The sequence below is a fragment of the Vigna unguiculata genome, chromosome 7 (genome assembly GCF_037176805.1).
Source record: "Vigna unguiculata cultivar grain cowpea cultivar isolate G323 ecotype 2 chromosome 7, ASM3717680v1, whole genome shotgun sequence".
Taxonomy (NCBI): Eukaryota; Viridiplantae; Streptophyta; class Magnoliopsida; order Fabales; family Fabaceae; genus Vigna; species Vigna unguiculata.
The window spans coordinates 29,672,291-29,683,382 of record NC_140798.1 but is presented as its reverse complement, the minus strand read 5'-3'; the positions used below and the strand labels follow the sequence as shown (position 1 = coordinate 29,683,382).

The window sequence follows — 11,092 nt, the reverse complement described above, 5'->3', positions numbered from 1 at the left end:
CCTTTTCATTAAATCAAAGTTGATGCCGTTAGAATGAGTACCACATGTCAGTTCCTCGATTTTATTATCAGTTTCCTCTATTTGAGTTTTACCAAAAACTAGGCAATGGGTTCGCAACATTTAATAAAACCCCTAAACAATAGAAAAATATGAGTATAGCAGCCAGCTGTATATGCATAAATCAACTGCAGCACCTTGTATTTAAATGGGCGCCCAAGGAAAGAAAAATAAGGGGAACTAAAAAGAGGTTTCATTTCAAAGATCAGAAATAACATCACAAGTTAATTTATCACATCTTGTTTTCACAAAATGTCCATTTTACAATTTTTTTTTCTTTACCATTATCAATAAAACATACTTTTTTAATGTAAAAGTAATTTCAAGCATTAGAATAATGTATTGAAGAAGTTTGTTAAAGCTATTTGATAAATGTATTTTATAAAATGTTATAAAATTTAAAATTCTACACGAAAAAAATATTTTGAAAACATCAACCTCAGATAAAACATTAATAAAGAGTAATAGGTATCTTCCTACGTAAGATCATTTTATTACGAGAATTGTTTATATATAATTTTAATCTTTTTTGCTAATATGTCATATCATTTTAAGACTTTTCTTGTTTAACTTACACTCTAATTATCGTTTATTTAAAAAAAATTCTTAGATAATCTTCATTGTAATGATTATTCTATAATGTCTTAATTTGTTTTATATGAATTCTAATTTGTAAAACTCTTATTAATTAATCAATTAACTTTTTGTTTTGTTATTAATTTTTTAAAATTATTTTTATGATTCAGAATCTTATTTAAAATCTAAGATTTTAATTTTCATATCATATCATCATATCTTAATAAATAAAAATATTTAGTAAGATACAAGTCTTAAGTTTTATAATGTGAATGACTCTAACAATTAAAAATATATGATACTTATAGATATTCGGAATATAGATGTCAAAATAGGTTTCAATTTGTGAGTCAACCTAATTTATCATGGATTTGAGCTCATTTTGGTTGATTTTTTTTTAAAGTAGATTGAATTAAACTCTGCTCACTTAATTTATGAATTAAACGGGTTCAAGTCAGATTGAAGGTGGGTTAACCCACAACCCACCACCAACAACACTATTAATTTTTTTACAATTTAAAATATATATATATATATATATATATATATATATATATATATATATATATATATATATATTTATATATATATATTTTATTATCTACTACTTTTAATTATATAAATTCACAATTTGATACTTTTTAAATACTAGAATATTGCTCAATAAGAGTTGAATAGTTTGAATGTTTAATTTATTAGTTTGTCGAGTTATATAGGTTGATAATTTAATTTTTAACTAGTATATTTATAATAATATTTTGAAAAGTAGGTAAACACTTTGATTCTACTCTTATAAACAATAAATCGAGTCAATTCAATTTCATTGTAATGCAATAAATATATAAAATCAATTGCAAAAGAAAAAACATTCGTTAATGAGTTAATCTACTAACTCACAAACTCATGGTGGGTCGGGGCAGGTTATAAAATTTATGACTCACCAAAAAGTGAACTGGACTGAACTGGACTTTTTTTAGCTCAATCTGTGGTGAGTCAACGCATGTGAATTAGGTTGACTTATTTTGACATCTCTAACTCTAACTTGTACTTTTATTTAAATTTCAGGATTTTAAAATTTACCTTTATCTTAATATACTTTGATATAAAAATATTACAAGACTATCTTAATATTACTTTTGCAACACATAGTAAGAGAGTAAATTCCAAATAAAAAATAAATTAAGATGTACTCCTCTTGCAATGAAAGCAACACTCCTATTTTTCTTGATTTTAATTTTGTCTTCATAAAAAAAAAGGAAAAAGGAACTCATTTACTCTCTCCCTCTATATGGTAAATGCACTTTTAGAAAGATATATTTTTAATTCTATTAATATTATTAGTTAAAACAAGGGTATTTATGTTTATTATATTTTATTTTTACTTACTTTTATAACCAATAAAAATCTTCTAATTTTAACAATTAAAACATTTTTTAATCTATCAAACACATTTTATCATTCACAAACTTTCATGAGTTTCTTCTAGAATATTTTCACTTTTTACCATTTTCCCCTTATGTTGTGTTTGGATGAGGGCATTTAACAGAGTAATTCATTTATTTGAAGGATTTAAAATTCTTTGAAGTAAAATGACTTGTTTGGATGAGAAAATTAAAAGAAAATTGAAATTAGAAAATTTCAAGAAGATATTTCAAATAAGCAATATAGTAGAATTTGAAATTTACTAAAAAAAAAATTGAAATTCCATTAATTTTCACTCCATTATCGGTCCACTCATGAAGGTTGAGCTGAGTCGGTCCGTGATGAAGGTCAAGCTGAGTCGGACCGGGTGAAGGTCGAATCGAGTCAAATTGAGCTGAAGGTTGAGTCAAGTTGGTTCGAAATATAGGTCGAGCCAAGTCGCCTTGCGCAGAAGGTTGAACTGAGTTGACATGTGTCGAAGGTCGAACTGAGTCGACCTATGTCAAAGGTTGAACTGAGTCGACCTGTGTCAAAGGTCGAACTGAGTCGACTTGTGTCAAAGGTTGAACTGAGTCAACCTGTGTCAAAGGTCAAATTGAGTCAACCAGACTGATGAACAAGCTGAGTCAGCCTAGGTTGAAGGTTGAATCGAGTTCGAAGTAGAGTTGAGTCGGCTCAGGTCGAAGTTGAGCGAAGTTGGCATGGGTCAAAGTCTAGTCAAATCCGGCCGGTCCAAAGTTGAGCCAAGTTCACCTTGGCCGAAGGTCGACATGAGTCAACCCAAGCCAAAGGTCAAATTGAGTCAACCTAAATTGAAGATCGAGCCAAGCTGAATATTAGTTAATCCAACGAATCTCACTTTCACCTCTCTTTCTTTTCAAATTCACTCAAATTCATAATCTTAAACAAATAGAGATTTCCTTGTGTTTTGTGAAGATGAATTTGAGGGATAATGAGTAGATGAATTTGAGTGAATTTGGGGATAAAGTTTTTGTGTTTATTTTTAAGAGATTTGAAGTAAAAGTGAGTGGATTTGAGGTTGAAGTTTATGAAAGTTTGTAAGTCATTTAACTGATCTAATAAATAAAAAATTTAATAAATAGTAAGAGATAAACGAAGAGAGAGAAGGCATATAAGAGATAGATTTTCTATCATCAGGATCTACTCCCCAATCAGCGTCGCAGAAGGCATATAAGTTGAGTTGAGGAGATGGACGAATGTGAAGACCATGGTGCTTGGTACCGACAAGTATCTAAGTATCCGTTTGACTGCACGCCAATGATGTTCTTGAGGGGAATGCATGAATTGTGATACTTTATTCACTAAGAATGCAAGTTCTGGGCGAGTAATGGTAAGATATTGAAGAGATCCAACGACAGAGCGATAAAGAGTAGGATCATAGAAAGCTGTAGTTCCGTCTTGGGATAGCCGCGAGGATGAGATCATGGGTGTGGGAAGAGGTTTAGAGTTGTGCATATTGGTGCGTTGAAGAAGATCAGTAATGTATTGATTTTGGGATAAGTGAAGGCTCCCATCAGGATTCCATAAGACATGTATGCCGAGGAAAAAGTGTAAGCGACCAAGATCTTTTAAGGCGAATTCATTGCTAAGTTGTTTGATGATCTGTTGAATAGCCTCATGTGAGCTTCCAGTAATAAGGATGTCATCTACATAAACCAGTACAAAGAGAGTATGATTATTAGTAAATTGAACAAACAAGGATGAATCACTTTTAGTGGACTGGAAACCTAAATGTTTAAGAGTGGTACTTAGCTTTGTGAACCATGACCGTGGGGCCTGTTTAAGACCATAGATAGCCTTTTTAAGTTGACAGGCAAGAGATGAATCAGAAGCTTCGAATCCAGGGGGTTGTTGCATGAAGAAAACTTCTTCAAGATGACCATAAAGAAACGCATTATTGATATCTAACTGATGAACAGACCATTTGTTCGATATGGCATATGTGAGAATGAGACGAATGGTAGTAGCTTTTACAACCGGACTAAATGTGTCATAGTAATCCATGCCATCCGTTTGTTGAAAGCCTTTAGCTACTAAACGGGCTTTATGTCTTTGAAATGTGCCATCCGCATTGTATTTGTTTCTGAATATCCATTTGCATCCTACAACTGGGGCACCAGCAGGTTGGTGAGTGAGAATCCAAGTTTTATTCTTTAGCAGAGCTTGATACTCATCATTCATGGCTGCAAACCAGGCTGGTGACTTCAAGGCTTCTTTATGGTTGCTTGGTTCGGTAGGAATGGTAGAATGAAAAGCTTTGGGTTTGAACACGCCTGCCTTTGATCTAGTAACCATAGAATGCTGATTTTTGTGAATAGTGGGAGCTGGTGGAGGAGATGACGAGGCGAGACTATCTGAAATAGTAGGTGAGGAAGCAGTATTCACAGGATCATGCATAACAGTATCATTAAAAGGAGCAATGTTGGATGGAGGAATAAATGGAGATGTAGTATTGGATGGCGTGGATAGAGGAGGAGAAAGAACAGTTAAAGATGGTAATGAAGGAGAAGTAGATAATGAAGGCACCATGGGTTTAAATGGGTTATCTGATAATGTGTATGGAAACAATTTTTCATTAAAGATCACATGACGAGATATGTAACGTTTACCTGTGGGAGATAAACAAATGTAACCTTTGTGATGAGGGCTATATCCAAGAAACAAACACATGCTGGAGCGAAAATCAAACTTATATTGATTGTAAGGTCGAGTGAGCGGGTAGCAAGCACAACCAAAGACTTTGAAGGATTGATAGTCAGGGTCTTTGTGAAAGAGCATGCTGTAAGGATTGTTATTTTGAAGTACCGGAGTGGGAAGCGTGTTGATCACAGTAACAACAGTCATGAAAGCTTCTTCCCAGTAGGTTAAAGGTAGAAAAGCAGCAGCAAGGAGAGCAAGCCCAGTAGTGACTATATGTCTATGACGTCTCTCAACAGATCCGTTTTGTTCGTGGGTGTGTGGGCATGTGAGACGGTGATGAATACCATAGCGAAGAAGAGTTGATTTTAAACATAAAAATTCTTTAGCATTATCAGTTTGAAGGTTCTTTAACATAAAGCCAGTTTGATTTTCAGCAAAAGATTTAAAGTGCATAAATGTGGAAGGAACTTGTGACTTATTATGAAGTAGATATAACCAAATATATTTTGAGTAAGCATCTATAAACACAATGTAGTATCGAGCTCCATCAGTGGCAGAAATGGGAGAAGGACCCCAAACATCAGCAAAAACAAGTTGTAAAGGTGTATTATATACAGTTGCAGAATCAGTAAATGGCAATTGTTTAGCTTTAGCAAAAGTACATGGTTCACAAAATTGCTTTGTAGAAGTACAACGTATATTACATTTACGCAAGACAACATTTACAGTATGATAAGAAGCATGTGTGCTAGTCTAGAATGCCACAAATCAATAGAAGGCACCACTGTAGTGTTATTAAGAGCAGGTGAAGGAAAAATATTGAACATGTATGGGCCATCTTTAAGTATGCCTTGAAGAAATATCCTCTTGGTGTCCTGATGTTTCACATAGCAATGATGAGGGTAGAATTCAAAGTAAACATTGTTATCAAGAGAGAATTTAGAAACACTTAGAAGATTTTTGGATAGAGAGGGAACATGTAAAAGATTTTGAAGACGAAACGAGTGATTCGTGTGTGGAGCAGTGTAAGTAGCTGATCCTATATGATGAATGGGCATACCTGAGCCATTTCCAAGTTGCACCATCTCAGAACCATTGTATTGTTGCTTTTTGGTGAAGTTGGAAGCATTATTGGTCATATGATGTATTGCTCCGCTATCAGGAAACCAAGTGGAATCCGGAAGTGTGGATGGATTACCAAGAATGGAGGGTTCATTCGGATCCTGTGAGAGAGGTGGAAAAACAGAAGCATTAGCATGTACTGAAGAGGGTGGATCTTGATCATATCGATGCCAACACTCTACTGCTGTGTGACCCAGTTTGTTACAAATTTGACATTGTGAGCGAGAGGAATTCCAAGAAGTATTGGTAGAGTTCCAAGAACCACGTGAGTTGCTTCGTTGATTATTAATCCGAGAAGAGCGATAACTATGTCCACTGGTGCGTCCACTGCGACTAAACGTGCCAACATATTTTGGGCGTTGTGAGGAAGAACCGAAAGTGGTGAGGTTGGTGTGGACGAAGGATGGTTCAGCAGCTTTATGTTTTTCCAAACGTTCTTCATGGGCCAAAAGCAAGGCTTCAATGTCCTCAACCGAATATGGGTCGAGTCTAGACGTAATTGAGGTTATAAAGGAATCATATTCCTCTGGAAGACCATCCATTATTGCATCAATATGATCTGTAGTGGTGACAGGAGAACCTACCGCAGCCAGAGAATTAATCACTTTCTTGATGTCAAGAAGGTATGTTGTAATGGAACGATCTTTCTTAGCTTGTTTAAGCTGGATCTTGAGTTTCTTAACTTGTGCTCTTGTGTGTGATGCAAAATAACTATGGAGACACTACCATATTTGAACAGAAGAATCTAAGCCTACCATTCTTGTGAGAAGAGGTTCAGTCATAGACGCCAACAGCCAAGCAACTATCAATTGATCTTGTTGGTCATAGTTGATATACTCCGGATTGATCTTTTGGAGAGAAGCGTCAGCAGAGGAAAGAAACTGGGGTGGCGGAGAAGAGTTACCATCAAGAAAGTGTGTTAACTTGTGCCCTCGGAGAGTTGCGGAGACTTGGTGTTTCCACGTGAGATAATTTGTGTCAGAAAGTTTGATAGAGATCGGGGTTGTGAAGGTTTGAGGAAGAAAAGCAGAAGATGTAGTATCCGATTGGTTAGAAGAAGGCATGATGATGGCCAAAAAATTTGGCTCTTGATACCATAAGAGATAAACGAAGAGAGAGAAAAGAATGTGAAAAACTTATTATCACTGCATATTTTATTTACATAACTAGCATGAGTTTATATACACTGAGAAGTGATATAACTGTCTAACAGAAGCTAATAGAATCACGTAATAAATATAAAATAAAGATTACCAAATTGTCATCGATGTTGAAAGTTATATGAAATGACTTTTGGATGAGTTAAAATTATTTTTTAAAAATACTATTATTCAATAATTTTGTAAAATAAAATTAATAAGAGTAATTTTTAAAGAATACATCTCATATTTGGTATAAAAAAATTAAATATCTAGATATTAATGATTATTGTGCAAAATGAACCACTTTAGCACCTCCACCAATTCACCATAGGTTCACCTGTAATAACGGTCCTAACCACAGAACTTCTTCGTTCAGCCCACTAGAATGTACTCAACCACATCTTCCTCAACCATGACACAGTGAAAATGGACTCCACAAGCACGCCTCCAACAATGAAACACTTCCTACATGACTCCACCACAACTCCTCCAACCATAAAACACTTCTTGCAACACAAAAGAACCACAATTAACAAGTTTCAAAATGACTGGAATCGGTTCCATGCATAAAAGAACTAATTCCCATACGCACATCCTTCATGAAATCGGTTCCAACATACCCAGATCCCTTGTCTATAGAATCGGTCTCAACAGACATATTAAAATAAAAATAAAATTGGATTGATTAAAAATAATATTAATTAAATATTAAATTATTAAAAAAATTAATACTGTTATTAATTATTTATTTTTGTTGTTTTAATTTTTATTAGTATTTTATTTTAAATATTATATTATTTTCTCCGTTAAAATTATTTTTAAATACTTTATATTTTATTATTATTATTTTTAATATGATTATTAATTATAATAGATAAAAGAATATAAATTCCAGAAAAAGTAAAAAATAATCATTCTATCTCAGCGGAAAAATTCATCCCTCCCTCCCAGTAATACTCTTGCTCATTTATCCATAAGTTTATTCTCTAACAATAAATAAACCCATTAAAAGAAACACTGTCTAAAATTGAATAAAAGAATTAAAAAAGAAAAAAAAAACCATGAACAGGTGCGAATTCCAGTGGTATTTTGTATTGTATAAATGGTAGAAATCTCCATCTGAAGAGAAAGACCGAGTCGTGGTCGCTGAAAACCAAGCTTCAATGGAGGAGGAAAGTGGTTTCTCAATGCTAAACGACGACATCGTGCTCGCAGTTTTCGCGAAGCTGGAAGACGATCCACGCCACTGGGCTCGCGTGGCCTGCGTCTGCACAAGATTCTCTTCTCTCATTCGCCACTTCTGCTGGAAGACTAAGTGTTCCCAAACCCTCCCTTCACTCCTCTCCGATTCCCCAGCCACCTGCGCCTCCCTCCTCAAGCTCGCCGTCTGCTGCCCCGGCCTCCGCCACGCCGGCATCGCCGCTGATCGGGATGCCGCAAAAAACCCGAAGACCTGCCGGAAGCCGCATTTGGCTCGCGGGAATTGGGATCTGAGGAGGGAACAGGGCTGCAAGCTTCTGGCGCGACAGTTCCGTGATGATTGCTTGTACCTCTGCGACTGGCCTGGCTGCGTCCACCCCCACAAGAAGCGCAAGTACATGCTCTTCAGAGGGGTTTTCAGGGACTTCAAAACCACCCGCGTTTGGAGAAGCCTCGACGGTGATAAAAGAAGGAAACTTCCCGTTGAGTGTGCGTTTTGCACGTGCCGACACACCTGGGACCTCCACTCTGCTTTCTGTCTCAGACGAGGTTTCGGGTACCAGATTGACGGGGAACCTGTTGTTCGAGCTTATGTTTGTGAAAACGGTCATGTCTCTGGCGCTTGGACCGATGTCCCCTTGTTCTCTTGATTCTCTTGTTTTGCTTTCTTCTGCTCCTGAACATGCTGTTTTTGTTATTTCTTCCAATAGATACAAAAATCTTAGAAGACATAGCTGAAATTTTATTATGGCCAACAAAATTGGGTCCTTAATCCCCCTACTTGTGCGATTGGGGATTATCATGGCCTTCTGTATTTGAATCTTGTGGTTAGACTGAACAATTATGTTTGGAGTACTTAGATCTTATTATTGTTTCAAATTTTGTTACTTTCTCTAACTTCCGTGATTGGGGGTGGAAAAGGTTTAACTCAGTAAAGTGAGAGATGTGTTCAGCATCTTCATTTTGTTTGGTTTTATGTACATCAGAGTTTACCCATTTTGTCTGCGAATGCGATCATGGGTATTTCAAAATCGGTTCTTTCGGCTAATTTTGTCTGTGTGCGACCTTCAATTGTCCTCTATATGTTCACCAAAATGAATGTTTTCTTAAATTGTAAGGAAAAAACAGGGTAGATTTGTTTTCTCTTTATACTCTAATAAGACGAATGTAATTTCTAATGGTGCGATTGTGTAGTTCTTCATCCTGGCTTTGCAACTTCATGTTCACTCTTGTGTGAATTTATTTAGTCCACAACAAACACTGAGTTGTGAAAATTTTCTCTCAAGAAACCAGCATATATGGTAAGTTGGAAGAAAGATATCACTGTAGAACAGCAGAAGAGGAAAATTAGTGAAAGAGGTATTGGGCTCTTTCATACTGAGCTAAAGAACATATAGGAGGATATCATGACATCATTACTTTTGCAAAAGGGAAGATTTTTCTTTTTGTATAGTTATGGTATCATGATATCATTACTGTAGCAAAAAGAATGATTTTTTTTTTTTTATGGTTATGGTAGAATAGGAAAAAATTTTAATGTGGAAGACATGGTCAACTGTTATAAGAAGCAAGATGATGATTGTTTTAAATCTAGCATCAAGTTGAATTGTTCCTTTTCTTTTTCATGGTGGAAAAACAACACATTCTACATTTGCATCCTATTATTAATTAATGAGGAATCAACTTACAACATAACTCAAGGTAGTCTATTTGATATGAGATGAAGCATCCATGATGAATAAAATGTGTTTTGAGACATTTGATAGAACCTTAAGAAATATTATGAAAAATGTTGATGATGTTAACAATAACAAACCATTTGGTGGTAAAGTTATTGTTTTGAGAGGTGACTTTAGACAAATTTTGCTTGTTAGAAAGAAAGGATCTATATATGATATCATTAAATCCTCAATACACTATTATGACTTATGAAAGTGTTGTAAAGTGTTAAAACTGTCAAAAAACATGAGATTAAGTACTATAAATAATAGTGAGACAACAAAAGATATAAAAGAATTTGCTAATTGGATCTTGAAGATTGGAGACTGAGAGATGGATTTAAATGAAATTGGTGAAAGCATTATCGAAATTCCAGAGGAATTGTTGATTGGAAATTCAAAATCACCTTTGCTGTCATTGGTTGACTTTGTGTACCCTTAATTTGTACTAAATATGATGAATCCTAATTATTTTGATGATGGAACAATACTTTACCCCACAACTGATTCTGTATAGGAAGTTAATGAATTCATGTTGTCTTTACTAAATGATGAAGAGATAATTTATTTAAGCTCAGATACACCTTGCAAATCAAATGAACAAGAAGAAATTTAGTTTAAATGATTTACATTAGAATTTTTAAATAACATCAAATGTTCAGGCCTACTAAATATAAATAGAGCAAAATATCTATGCAATGACACAAGATTGCAAGTTAATCATTTTGGGAAAAATGTCATTTCTGCAATTATAAGAAAAAAACATTGGTGACAAGATATTTATGATTAGAATGAATTTAGTTTCTTCTGATTCAGGGTTGCCTTTTAAATTTTAGAGAAAACAGTTTCCAATATCACTATGTTTTGCAATGATAATCAACAAAAGTCAAAGTCAGTCACTTTCTAGAGTTGGAATTTATCTTCCACGTTTAGTATTCACACATAGACAACTTTATATTGATATTTCTAGAATGAAAACAAAGAAATGACTGAAAATACTTATTTTAGATGAAGATAATAATGCCACCAACACAACTAAAAATGTTGTCTACAAAAGAAATTTTAGAAACTCTTTAACAAAGAAGTAATTATAAGTATGCCACTCCTTTATTGTGATTCTTTTTCACACTAAGGTGATGATTGTCTTATTCATATTACACATTAGGAACGATAAACTCCCTTTTGTTTACCAAT

The 11,092-nt window shown here is 34.4% G+C and overlaps 1 protein-coding gene across 1 annotated transcript; it reads left to right on the top strand.

Annotated features, from left to right (window-relative positions):
• The first annotated feature begins 8,032 nt into the window (after nt 1–8,032).
• On the top strand, nt 8,033–9,211 carry LOC114190460 (phytochrome A-associated F-box protein-like). The gene has a single exon (XM_028079354.2). It carries the CDS (start codon nt 8,144–8,146, stop codon nt 8,828–8,830), a length of 687 nt encoding a protein of 228 aa, XP_027935155.1. The 5' UTR covers nt 8,033–8,143; the 3' UTR covers nt 8,831–9,211.
• Nucleotides 9,212–11,092: the final 1,881 nt, after the last annotated feature.

What these genes read in the sequence shown, in the direction of transcription:
- LOC114190460 (XM_028079354.2), top strand. Translation starts at nt 8,144, where the DNA reads ATGGAGGAGGAAAGTGGTTTCTCAATGCTAAACGACGACATCGTGCTC.